At 44.0% G+C, this 13,515-nt stretch overlaps 1 protein-coding gene across 2 annotated transcripts in view; it reads right to left on the reverse strand.

Moving 5' to 3' along the window:
* LOC140385748 (corticotropin-releasing factor receptor 2) overlaps positions 1–13,515 on the reverse strand; it is a 391,042-nt gene that overhangs the window by 274,335 nt on the left and 103,192 nt on the right. The window contains exons 1-2 of one of the 2 annotated variants that reach the window (XM_072468215.1): positions 1,591–1,995; positions 1,333–1,452 (exon numbers count right to left, since the gene is read on the reverse strand). In XM_072468215.1, coding sequence (XP_072324316.1) covers positions 1,333–1,452; positions 1,591–1,711 — 241 coding nt within the window. In that variant the 5' untranslated portion in view covers positions 1,712–1,995. Of the gene's footprint in view, positions 1–1,332; positions 1,453–1,590; positions 1,996–13,515 lie in introns of those variants that run through there. The other variant, XM_072468214.1, reaches the window with a different exon arrangement.

Raw genomic sequence — 13,515 nt, forward strand, 5'->3', positions numbered from 1 at the left:
ATGAGCAGATAACCTCTAGCTGCCAAAGGGGGGGGGTGTTAGAATTTGCACACTTGGTCATCAGAATAATTGAAAACTTACAATATAGAGGATGGCCGTTCGGCCCAGAGTTTCCGTGCTGGTCAATGTAGAGCTCACCCAGCCTAATCTCACCTTCCGGCACTTGGTCTGTATTCTTACACAATGGATATCCAGGCCCTATTTAAATGTGGTGAGAGTTTCTGCCTCTACCAACCTTTCAGGCGGCGAGTTCCACATCCCATTAATCTTTCAAAAACACTCAGGGTAAAGGAGAACCATAAATGCCCTCCCTGCCTTAGCAGCTTAATAAAATTGCACACAACTGGCAGGCGGACATTTTCATGATGCAGAGGAGGTAGAGTGTAGCACAGGAGGAGACTGTTTGGCCTTTGTGCGTGTGCCAGCTCATCCGACTCCCCATCACCCGCTGGTCTTTGTATAAAGCCTTATACTTTTTTCCCCTTTTCAAACACATTTCCAATCCCATTGTGAAAGCTCCATCCTTTCAAGCAGTGCATTCAAGATCAGAAGAGCTTGCTGTGATGGCACGAACTGGCGCCTTCCCTCAGCCAATTATCTCTAAACCTGCCTCCCTTGGTTACTGACCCACCTGCCATTGGCAATGGGCTTCCCTTCACTTCATCAGAACGCCTCGCCATTGTGAACACCCCTGACAAGTCGCCATTAAACATTTCTAAACGCACATCACACCTTCGCGTTGCCACAGCGTGAAGTAAAACGCAAGTTTAAGAAAACAAGCTTTGGCAACCAAACTTTGAGGATGCGACGACCCTTTAAGTGAGCCAGTGAGCGAGGATACACAGTGACAGCCCGTTCACTTCAGCGGACGACAGGAGGGGGGGGGTGGACGAGCCACCCCTCACAGTAGCACAGAGAGGGGGCAGAAGTCACATATACATTCCGATTCCTCCTCCCCGCTTCCTCTAAAGGCCAACTTCCCATTTACTCGTTTCCAACTTCACACTTTTCTTTTATAAACCAAAGAAAACACAAAATGCAGATTCCACAAAGCGAATTCACACAGAAAACATTCACGTGAAAGACGCCATTAGCCGCAGACTCAAAAACCGAACAAACCAGGAGAGAAAGAAAAAAATCTGTCTAGAAAATTAAAAGCATGCCCCCCCCCCCCCCCCCCCCCACCACACACATTAAAAATATGCTGCAAGCCCAGCCAAGATGGAGCACAAAATCTACACCGTCTCAATGAGCCTTTACAATTACGTTTCCAGAGCATGATGCTAATATTACTTGGCAAGTTTCTTCACAAAATGAAAAAAGACTTCTTACTTGTGGTATTGTACTTAATCCCATTGAAGAACTCTGGGCAGGGTCTGGCCACAAGCTGTCCCGCGTTTGTCCTCGGCCAACAAGTTCCTATCTGATCGGTTGTCGAATTGCAATAAATACCTGGGGACGGAGTTATTAAAAAAAAAACAATATTTAGAATTAAAACCAGAAGGGCAATGGGAAGGAGGAAAATAAAACAAAGACAAGCTAAAAGTTGAATCCACAATGTCTTGCCGGGGGTTAGTTACATTGCCCTACCAGTGAGGTCCACGGCAGGGATGGGCTCAGGTTCATAGTAATAGTGGTCCCGGAAAATATCTATCAGGCTGCAGTTGGGATCAAACTCGTCGATGATGATCTGAAAGATTGTGGAGTCCATGGTGCAGGTTGGGCTCGGTGCTGTGTGTGTGTTTTCTTTTGTTGTTGCAGTTACAGCGGAGCGGCGCGGCTCTCCTCTCTCTCTCTCCTGAGATATGCGAGGAGTCTCTTGATTTAAAGCCTCACCTCTCCGTTAGATTCGCTCCACCTCTGTGGCCAATGGGAATGCCGCCGTTCCACGCCTGATGAAACCTATCGGTGATCGGAGTCTTTGTTTGGGGGTTGTGAATTCCGGCTACTGATTGGAAATTCTATTGTTTCTCTTTTCAAGGTGTCATCCCGCTCATGCCTATATATTCACTTATCTTTGTGTCAATCCGTCTCTTCCCTTCCTTGCACCTAGCCTGTATTTCCCTAATCTCTCTGTACCCATCTCTCTCACTTCACCCTCTGCCTCCTTCTCTCAACCCCACCCCAAACTGTTTCTTTTTCTTACTGTCTCTCGGTTTGCTCTCGTCACCCTCTCTCTTCAATTTTTTTGTCTTCAGTTTATCTCTATTTGGTCATCCTGGTCCAGTTCATCACTCTCTTTCAGTCTCAGTTACCGTCACTGCTGGTGTGACTCGTTTTCTCACTGTCTCTTGCACTCTCTGGGTACCTTTTGTCCCTCAGGAACTTTTGTTCTTTCTTGGTGTCTGGGTTTCTTCGGCTCTCCATGGCTCTCTCCTCTGCTTCCTAACTCAGTATCTTTTTATCTCTCTATCCTTTTCTCTCGGTGTCTATCTCACTGTTTCTTACTTTCAGAATGTCTCTCTTGCTCTTTTGGTATCTATCTTGATCTTAGTATCTATATGCTTCTGATATTTTCATTGTTTTTTGCTCTCTGGGTATCTCGCTGCCTCAATCTCTTGGTATTTCTGTCTCAATCTCTTGCTCTCAGTATCTCCCTTGCTTTCTATCTGTATCTCTGGTACCTGCTTTCTCTCACTCTCACTCCCTTGCTTTCTATCTGTTTCTCTCTTTCTCTCGCCCTTGCTTTCGATCATTGCCGTTGAAGTGGTGAGATAACAAAAAGCATCATGAAAGCTGTAAATTAACCCCTTTCTGAAAGGAAAAGGACAGTTTTGATCTCAGTCTTTACAATAAAACCCTGAACACCTTGCATGGATTTCCACAGTTCTTATCTATTTAATGCTACTGGCAGTAGTTAATGTCTTCATATTGCACAGCACCATATGACAAACCACCTATTTTGCTTTTTATCTGTATCGCTGTCTCTTTCTCGGTATCTCTGTCTCTTGCTCTCTGTCAGTCTCGTGTTCCCTCTCGGTAACTCTTTGCCTCACTCTTTCCCTGTCTTTGTCTCCTGTTATCTGTAGCACCCTGTGTATCTTGCTCTCTCTCTCTCTCAAAATCTCTAGCTCGAGATCTCTATCTGTGTGTGTCTTTCTCTTTCAGTTTGGTTCTTGCTCTCTATCTGTAGCTCACCTGCTCTTTCATGATCTGTTGCTTTCTCCCTATCTCTGTATGCCTCTCTCTCACAGAATCTCTGTCACTTTCTCTCTATCTCTAACTCTTGATGCCTCTCTTTCGTTATCGAGCTGCAGATCTCTGTCTCTTGTTGTCTCTCTCAGTATCTCTGTCCCTTTCTCTCTCTGAAAAGAAAATGGCAGCTATCATAAAAGGGAATATCAGAGTCTTCTACAGGCATATAAATAGTAAAAAGGGGTAAGAAGAGAAGTGGAGCTGATTAGGGACTAAAAAGGATTTACACTTTGAAGCAGGGAGAGTAGCTGAGCTAAATGAATACTTTGCATCTGTCTTTACCAAGGGAGAAGGCACCACCAAGGAAATGGTGAAACAGGGGTAATTAATGCACGACAAGGATTGAAAATGGGTAAGGAGGTATTAGATAGGCCATCTATACCTAAAGTCGATAAAGCACCAGAACCAGATGGAATGTATCCACGTATTTGGAGAGCAATGAGAGTGGAAATTCCAGAGGCACACGTCATGATTTTCGAATCTTCCTTAGACACAAGGGGCCAGAGGACTGAAGAATTGCAAACATTACACCCATGTTCAAAAAATTGTAAAGATAAACCCAGCAACTACAGCCCAGGCAGTTTAACTTTGGTAGTGGGAAAACGTCTAGAAACAACAATTTGGGAATAACATTAATAGTCACTTGACCAATGTGGGTTAATTAAAGAAAACCAGCACAGATTTGGTAAGGGAAAATTGTGCGGAGCTAATTTGGAGTATTTTGAAGAAGTAAGGGCAGCACGGTAGCATAGTGGCTAGCACAGTTGCTTCACAGCTTTAGGGTCCCAGGTTCGAATCCCGGCAGGGTCACTGTCTGTGCGGAGTCTGCACATTCTCCCCGTGTCTGCGTGGGTTTCCTCCGGGTGCTCCGGTTTCCTCCTACAGTCCAAAGATGTGCGGGTTAGGTGGATTGGCCATGCTGAATTGCCCTTAGTGTCCAAAAAATGTTAAGTGGGGGTTACTGGGATAGGGTAGATACGTGGGCTTCAGTAGGGTGCTCTTGTAAGGGCCGGTGCAGACTTGATGGGCCGAATGGCCTCCTTCTGCACTGTGAATTCTATGATTCTATGTAACAGAAAGGATTGGTGAGGGCAATGCTGTTAATGTGGTCTACCTGAACTTCCAAAATTCATTTAACCCATTGAAACAGCAGGCTTGTGAGCAAAGTTATTGCTCATGGAATTTAAAGAACAGTAGCAATGTAGATGGGAAATTGTTTGAGCGACAGGAAGGAGAGAGCAGTGATTAATGGATGTTTTTCAACCTGGAGGAAGGTTTGTAGTGGAGTTCCCCAGGAGTCAGTATTTTGGACCCTTGCTCTACTTTACATATATCATGATGTATATGACTTGGATCTTGGTGTCTAGAGTATAATAAGGGAGGCGTTGACGTAGTGGTATTGCTGCTGGACTAGTAATCCAGAGAGCCAGGATATTGCCCTGTGGACCTGTGTTCGAATCCCATCATCGAAGATGGAGAATTTTTAATTCAATAAAGAATTAAAAGTCTGATGATAACCATGAAATGATTGTAATTTTAAAAAAAGCTCTACCTGGCTCACTAATGTCCTTTAGGAAAGGAAATCTGTCGTCCTGACCTGGTTTGGCCTACATGTAACTCTTGACCCACAGCTATGTGGTTTACTCTTAAATACCCTCAGGGTTGGGTGATAAGTGTTGACACAGCCAGCCACACCCACATCCCATGAACAAAATTTCTTTTTTCTACATTCGCAGATGATTTCTGAAAATTTGCAGTCCAAAGATGTGCAGGCTGGGTGGATTGGCTATGCTAAATTGTCCCGTAGTGTCTCAGAATATACAGGTTAGGTTGTGGGGATGGGAGAGGAGTAGGCCAAGGCAAGGTGCTCTTTTAGAGGGTCGATGCAGGCTCGATGAGCCGAATAGTCTCATTCTGCACTGTAGGAATTCTATGGATCTATGGTCCTAAACTTGAAAAGGATAGTATAAAACTTCTAATGGACAGGTTAATGGAATGGGCACACAGGAGGCAGATAAAGTTCAATGTGAAGTAATGTGAAGTGATTCATTTTTGTAGGAGGTACATAGGGAGACAAAATAAATTAAAAGGACAACTCTAAAGGGCGTGAAAGAGCACAGGGCCTGTACTTATGTCATTGAAAATGTTTGGACAGGTTAAGAAAGTGGTTAATAAAGCATACAGAGGCCGGCCACTGGGATTCTCTGTTACTGCCCTCAGTGCACCCCTGCCCACTGGTTTCCCGGTGGTGTGGGGTGGCTTCAATGGGATATCCCATTGATAAGCGGCGGAAGTAGAGAATCCCGCCGACAGCGAATGGCACACCACCAAGGAACACGCGGCTGGGTAACTGGAGAATCCATCCCAGTAACTTAGACTTTATTACAGGGGCATAGAGTACAAGAGAAGGTTGCGTTGAACTTGTACAAGACATTAATTCATCCTCAGCTGGAGTATTACATCCAGTACTAGGCACCACACTTCAGGAAAAATATGAATGCATTGGAGGGAGTGCAGAAAAGATTCATGAGAATGGTTGCAGGGGGTGGCATGTGGCACAATGGTTAACATTGGTGCCTACGGCGCTGAGGACTAGGTTTGAATCGCGGCCCTAGGTCACTGTCCGTGTGGAGTTTACTCATTCTCCCCGTGTCTGAAAGGGTTTCACGCCACAACCCAAGGATGTGCAGGGTAGGTGGATTGGCCACACTAAATTACCCCTTAATTGGAAAAAAAAAAATTGGGTAATGTAAATTAAAAAAAGAGAATGGTTCCAGGGATGAGGAACTTCAGTTATAGAGATAGCTTGGAGAGGTTGGGACTGTTTTCTTTGGAGAAGGGAAGGCTGAGAGGAGATCTGGTGAGGCATTCAAAATCATGAGAGGGCTGGATAGAACAGATAGGGAGAAACTGTTCCCACTCGTGAAAGGATCAAGACTAAGAGAGCACAGGTTTAAAGTAATTGACAAGTGACATGAGGAAAACCTTTTCATGCAGCAAGGGGTTACGGTCTGGAATATGAAAGTGTCGTGGGCACAGGTTCAATCAAGGTATTTAAAAGAGAATTGGACTTATCTGAAAAGGAAGAACATGCAGAGTTATGAGGAGAAGACTGGGGAATGGCACTGGGTAAATTGTTCATTCAGAGAACCAGTGCCAAATGCCTTCCTTCTGCTTTGTAACAATTCTGTGTTCTGTCTGTCTCTTGCTCTCAAGTATGTCTCTTACTCTCTATTTTTATCTCTCGGACTCCTGCTCTCTTTTGGTGCCTCTCGCTCGATATCTCTATCTCTTGCTCTCTTTTCAGCTTTCTCCCTCTCTTTTATTCTCTTGGTGTATCGTTTTTCTCTCAGATAATAAATACAACTCCAACAAACGCATCATGGACCTGTCAATAAACATTACAATTGGCTAAAAGATTACCAGGCTGATGATTTATACACAGTACAGTAAATGTTGTTGACTGCTCTGGATTTCTATTTAACTTTAGCCTGCCACACAGTAGAAGATAATCGGACCAGTTCTTGAAAATTGTATCTTTCGACTGGAATTACATTTGAAACAGTGTGCTGGCCGTAGAACAGCTGGTTTCACTTTTGCTTCTCAGGCAAAAGGTTGAGAGTTGTCAGCAAGCAAACCTAGGCTGACATTGGTGCCCCCTCTATGCAGTATAGAGGGCATGCATTACTGTTGGAGGAGTGCTTTTTTAGGTTTAAACAGAGGCTCTGCTGGCTGCCCCGGTGGACCTATAAAGACCACTGGGTGCTATATAAGGGAGTTCTTCCCGGTGACCTGGCCAATATTTATTCACCATCCAAAAACAAATGATCTATTCATGTCCACATTGTTACTTTCAGGACAAAATGCAGTCACCCTTCCCTACACTTGACTACACTTCCCAAAAGGACTTGATTGGTTGCAAAATGCCTTGAGATGTCCTGAAGTATTTATTTCCTTTAACTGGAATGCATGCAGAACTTCGGTGGTGAATTATTGAGTAAATGCATCATGGTTGATGTGAAACTATGCATGCAAATCAGGAGGATCCTGTGTCTGATTGGTCAATATAAATTAACGTATGATGCATATACATATTTAATTGGCATTTTCTAAGGGATGGATTTGGACCATCATTTACATATTCCTATTTAGTATTTTTATGCTGCTCAGGAGGCTAAGAAACAACTTGCAACATGGGGGGCTGGATTCTCCTTTTCTGAGACTCAGTGTTGACGCCAACAGAGAATCTGTGGGCTTTTATGACAGAAAAACCTGCCGCACCTGGACCGATTCCGCTACCGTTGAGGGGCTAGCACGGTGCCGCATGGAACACACTCGATTCCACGGAACACACTCGATTCTTACTCCCCCCAGCCCTGGCAGAAATCCCCGTGCCGGTGGCACAACTGTCAGCACACTATGGCGATGTTGGACACTTTCCCTAACCCTTCTCTCTCCCTCAGCAGCCGCCACCCCTTTCTCCCGATTTTTAAAAGCACAAGTGAACTGCGCCGTCGGGAACTCGGCCCATTGGAGGCGGAGAATCGCAGAGGCCCTGGAGCGTATCAGGTCGGGCCCGCTAATGATATGCAAACGGGGCCCACTGTACGTGCAGAGGGAAACACATTGACGCCGTTTTCGAGGTGACGGAGAATTGCAATTTGGCATCAAATCAGTGTCTACTGCGATTTTGACGTCAGAAACTATTCTCCGCCCAATCACATTTCCAGATTTCGGCGTCGGCTAATGGAGAATCACGCCCGGGATGTCTACAAGATTGGAGTCTGCTAGGTCAAGGGAGGGATTTAATGGTGCATAAGATTCAAATTGCTGATAAACTGTATCCAGGATGGTTGTCATGTTAACAGATTCTCAGTTAAGCACTGCGAATTACAATTAAAGAACAAAAAATAAAAGAACTAGCCTTTATATAAAGCCTGTAATGATCTTCGGAGTTTAAAAAATGTTTTACAACCAAGGAAATACTTTTGAAGTGTCATCATCTTCAAATTGCAGCACATTTGTACCCAACCAGCTCACAGATTGGCGATTTTGGTTGCGGAATAACTATTGATCGGTGGGGAGAAAGGGCCTGCACATTTTCATTCTCCCTTATTCTTGGAAAATATTTATCTCTGCACCAAATCTAAATCAGATTGCCACATTTTTGTTTGTGAGAGCATGTTGTGTGAAAATTGACTGTTTCCTTTCCTACTTCAACCTCACTTCATAAGTACTTCACTGCAAAGTGCTTTGGGATATCTTGAGTTTGCTATATAAATCCTAATCTATATTCATACATAAGGAATGATGACTTCAGGGAGATATTAGAGAACTACTGGGGTGTGCAGATTCCTTTATTTATAGAGTACTTCTAAGGTAAGGAATATCTCAGAATCATGGAATGGTTACTGCATAGAATGAGGACATTCAGCCTGACATGTCTGTGCCAGCTCCCTATAAGAACAACTCAGCCAGTCCCAATCCCTTTTCCCATGCCACCGTTTGTTTTCAGATAGCTATCCAATATGCTTTGAAAAGGCACGCTTGATCTGCTTTCATCATACTCTCTGGCATAGCATTCCAGACCATAACGTCGAGCTGCACTTTTGATTCTTTTCACTCTTGTCACTTTTGATTCCTTTGCCATTCATCTTAAATCAATGTCCTCTGCTTCCTAATCCTTCTCCCTGTGAGGAAGGTTCCTTCCTATGTATTCTGTCCAGATCTTCTGATTATAAACATTTCCAATTAAATCTTCTCTCAACCTTCTCTTCGCCAAGGAGTACAGCCCCAGCCTATATATCCTTGTAACTGAAGTCCCTGATCCCTGGGAGCATTTTGGTTCATCTTTTCTGCACCCTCTCTAATGCCTTCACATCCTTCTTAAACTGTGGTGCACAGAGTATGTCCCAAAGTGTTTCCCAGATTGTCCTCAATAAAGCAATGAAGAGCCAGGAAGGTAGTTTATTTTATCCATTCATGGAATGGAATTGCCAAAGCCAGCAATTATTTCTCATCACAATTATCCTGGAGAAGGTGGTGGTGAACTACCTTCTTCATTCACTGAAGGTCCTGTGATGTACCTACAGTGGTTGTGAGGGAGAGAGTTCCAGGGTTTTGACCCGACAGCGAAGGAGCAGTGATATAGCTCCAAGAAAAGACAGTGACCTTTGAGGGGAACTTATGCAATGCCACATTCAGTCTATTGATACCTTAATGTCATGCATAGTCAAATGCTACATTGTTCTCAAGGGCAGTCACTCTCACCTCAACTCAACATTTTTGTCCATGTTTGGACAAGACTGTGATGGACCTAGCGGAGTGAGCAAGGTGTAGGGGGAAGATGTCATTTGATGGCATTGGTGACATCTTCCATTACTTTGCTCATGATTGATGGGGCAATAATTGACATGATTGGATTTGTCCAGCTTTTTGAGATCGGGACATACCTCAGGAAATTTCCAGACTTTTGGAGCGATGTCAATGTTGTAACTGTAAAGGGACAGCTTAGCTTGGGGCGTAACAATTTCTGGAGTACAAAACCAGTCAGCACTACAGTTGGAATGCTGTTAGGATCCATTTAACCATTGCTGTATCCAGTACCTTCAGTTGTGTCTTCAAATCAGGAGTGAACTGAATTGGATGAAGATTCGTATCTGTAATATTGGGGACCACAGGAGATGGTCAAGATGGATTATCCAGGTGACACATCTGGCTTCAGATACAATCATTGAGCATGGAGATGTTTATGGAGTTTCCTCCTCCAGTTTGTTGTTTAATTGTCCACCACCTTTGTGGCCAAATGTTGCAGAACTGCAGTGCTTTGATCTGATCCATTGATTGTGGGATAATTATCTCTTGTTTCCACTATTTAATATGCATGCAGTCATTTGTTGTAACTTCTACAACAGTTGACTACATTTTTAGGCATACTTAGTGCTGCTCCTGACATATCCTCCTTTACTTCCTCATAGAACCAGGATCGGTTCCCTGGTTTCCTACTAGAGTGCAGGAAATGCTAGGTTATGCATTTACAAATTTTGGTAAATACAGTCCTGTTACTGCTGATCACCCACAACACCTCAGGGATGTGCAATTGCAAGCTATTTGGGGCATTTAGCACAGCTGGAGATGAAGCCTGGACTTCCATCTCCATAAGGACTGTGCAGTGCTCACTCCTGCAATAGCACCACGAATGGATGCATTGGTGCCAGGTAGATTGGCGAGAACAAGGACAAATAGGTTTTTCCTTCTTTTTGATTTTCTCACCACATATTCCAAGCTCAGTCTGGGAGAGGGGCTCAAACAGTTCAGTCAAAAGTGATGCTCTGGGCATTGAAGTCACCCAGAAAGAGTACATGAGTACATTCTGCGCCTTTGCTGCCATCAGGACATGTTTCAAGTGATTTTCAACATGAAGATGTACTGATTCAGCATTTGAGAGAGTGCATTCAGAAGGAGGGTGGCACGGTAGCACAGTGGTTAGCACTGTTGCTTCACAGCGCCAGGGTCCCAGGTTCGACCCCACTTGGGTCACTGTCTGTACGGAGTCTGCATGTTCTCCGCGTGTCTGCGTGGGTTTCCTCCAGATGCTCCGGTTTCCTCCTACAAGTCCTGAAAGACATGCCTGTTAGGTGAATTGGACATTCTGAATTCTCCCTCTGTGTACCCGAACAGGCGCCGGAATGTGGCGACAAGAGGATTTTCACAGTAACTTCATTGCAGTAAGCCTACTTGTGACAAAAATAAAGATTATTATATTATTGTGCATGTTTGACCTGATATCGTGAGGTGTGGTGTCAATGTTGAGGACACCCAGGGTCATTCCCTCCTGATTCTATACAACAGTATTGCCGCGACTGTTAGGCCTGCCCTGCCGGTGAGCCAGGACATAATCAGCGCTGGTCCTGCTCGAGTCTGGGGCATTGGCTGTAAAGTATGATTCAGTGAATATGATGATGTCAGGCTGTTGCTTGACTAGTCTGTGGGCCCAAACCCCTAGATGTTAGTGAGGAGGACTTTGAAATGTTGAATGGGTTGGATGTATAATTATCATTTCCTCTGCCTAGGTCAATGACAGGTGGTCCCTCTAATTTTATCTTATTTGACTTTATTGGGGCAGTTTGAAAAGACTGGATGGCTTGTTAGACCATTTTGTTGGGCAAATAAGAGCCAACCACATTTATATGGATCTGGAGTCACATGTAAGCTAGATAGGTAAGGAAAGGAGATTTCCTTCCTTACAGGACACTAGTGAGTCAGGTGGGTCATCATATCAATCTGATATTTCATTATCATTATTGAGACTAGCTTTTTATTCCAAATGGATTCATTATTTGAATGTAAATTCCCTCAGCTGCCATGTGGCATTTGAATTCAAAGGTGGAATTTTACATTCTGGGGTGGGGGGGTGCTATAAAATTCCTCGGATGGCCTTCCCGCTGAGCTCCTGCCTATCCCAATCTCTCCAAAGTTAAGGCCAGCTGGCCAACCTTTGCCCCAATTGAAGCCCTGAGGTGGCAAATTGATCATCGTGGATTATCATAGAATCCCTACAGTGCAGAAGGAGGTCAGTCGCCCATCAAGTCTGCACCTACCCTCTGAATTTTCATAGAATTTACAGTGCAGAAGGAGGCCATTCGGCCCATCAAATCCGCACCGGCTCTTGGAAAGAGCCCCTACCCAAGGTCCACACCTCCACCCTATCCCCATAACCCAGCAACCTCACCCAACACAAAGGGCAATTTTGGACACTAAGGGCAATTTAGCATGACCAATCCACCTAACCTGCACATCTTTGGACTGTGGGAGGAAACCGGAGTACCCAGAGGAAACCCACGCACAGATGGGAGAATGCGCAAACTCCATACAGTCACCCAAGGCCGTGAGACAGCAGTGCTCACCACTGTGTCGCCATGCCATCACTTGTAGCTAAAGTATGTGTCTTAGGACTTTTTAAAAAAACTACTGCAGCATATGTACACACACACCAACCCAATGACCACTTAAGGGTCATTTCTAGCGCAGTCTCAATATTCAGGCTGACAGAAGGGATTCTGCGGCAGGGGAAGCTCAGAAAATTAGCCTTCTCAGGCCTCAAATGGGAAGCCATGGGATACCTCCGTCAATGGTTCTCCCCCCGCAAAAGGTCTGTACCTCAGGTCTGGACCTCATCCTCCCACTTGGATTCTATTGAACATCTAAACACTGGGAGAGGCGACAAGAAGCTGAGTTGAAGAAATAAGTTATGGAAATTTCAGAGTAGATCAGAGTGTGTCTGAAGCAACGGCTTTGCCGAGATGTATTGTGCCACTCCTGCATTGTGCCTGCCAAATCCAGAGGCTTTCATTCTTTAGTGATGTTAAAGAATGCATCATTCTGCTAAAAAAAAAGTGAACGCGGATGCAAGTAGCTCTTTGAGTTAAGTGGAAGGGCAGACTCCCTGCAGTAAGCGTCAGATAAGAGATGACTAATGTGCCCAATATGCCCTGAAGTGGCTGCAACTCTAAAAGGATTTCAGTTTGCATCTGTTCATTTTCACTCTGACACCAAATCCAGCCTGATATCATAATGTGATTCCAAATAAACAACAACGAACAATCAAATGCAGGACATAACATTTTGGGGAAAATATATTCAGAGATGGGGGAGACATTCAAACAAAAGACAGCTAGTGCACAAATAGGTCTGAAAATAGATAGAGGATAGATATAGACATAGAAACAAGACAGATAAATATTGATAGAGATGGTAGATAGATGAATAGAAATAACGTGATAGAAAGTGCGAAATACATTTGAAAATAAACATTATATTCTGTATCCATCTCAAGTTAAGAGATGGAGAGAGGTGCAAATACATAATTGATTAATACAAGCAGATACATCAAGAGATACACAAACAAGAGACTCATGGAGAAATATAGATAAACCTTTTGTATTAAAATGGATGCAACTGGAGAGGAGTATTTAGAGATAGATGAATATAAATAAAGCTGTATGCAGTTAGATACAGAACTATGAACAGATACAGGTAAAGATTCAGAATAGATGAATGCATATTGCGATAGATAGATGTGGCAGGGTTTACTGGTGTTGCCAAAGGCAATGGATTTTTGGCTAGTTCTCTGCATCCGCCGTGGTAGTGCCAGGCTCTAAGTATTGACATTTTGACATGTATTCAAAAAGATTAAAATAGACGAATGGACAGCGATAAATGCACAGCTACATTGGAGATCCAGAAAGAAAGAAAGAGTGAAGCAGAATGAAAAGGTATACGACAGATAGTTGCAGCTAGAGAAAAAATACAAAGACTAAT

The sequence above is a fragment of the Scyliorhinus torazame genome, chromosome 11, assembly GCF_047496885.1.
Source record: "Scyliorhinus torazame isolate Kashiwa2021f chromosome 11, sScyTor2.1, whole genome shotgun sequence".
In the NCBI taxonomy this organism is placed as follows: domain Eukaryota; kingdom Metazoa; phylum Chordata; class Chondrichthyes; order Carcharhiniformes; family Scyliorhinidae; genus Scyliorhinus; species Scyliorhinus torazame.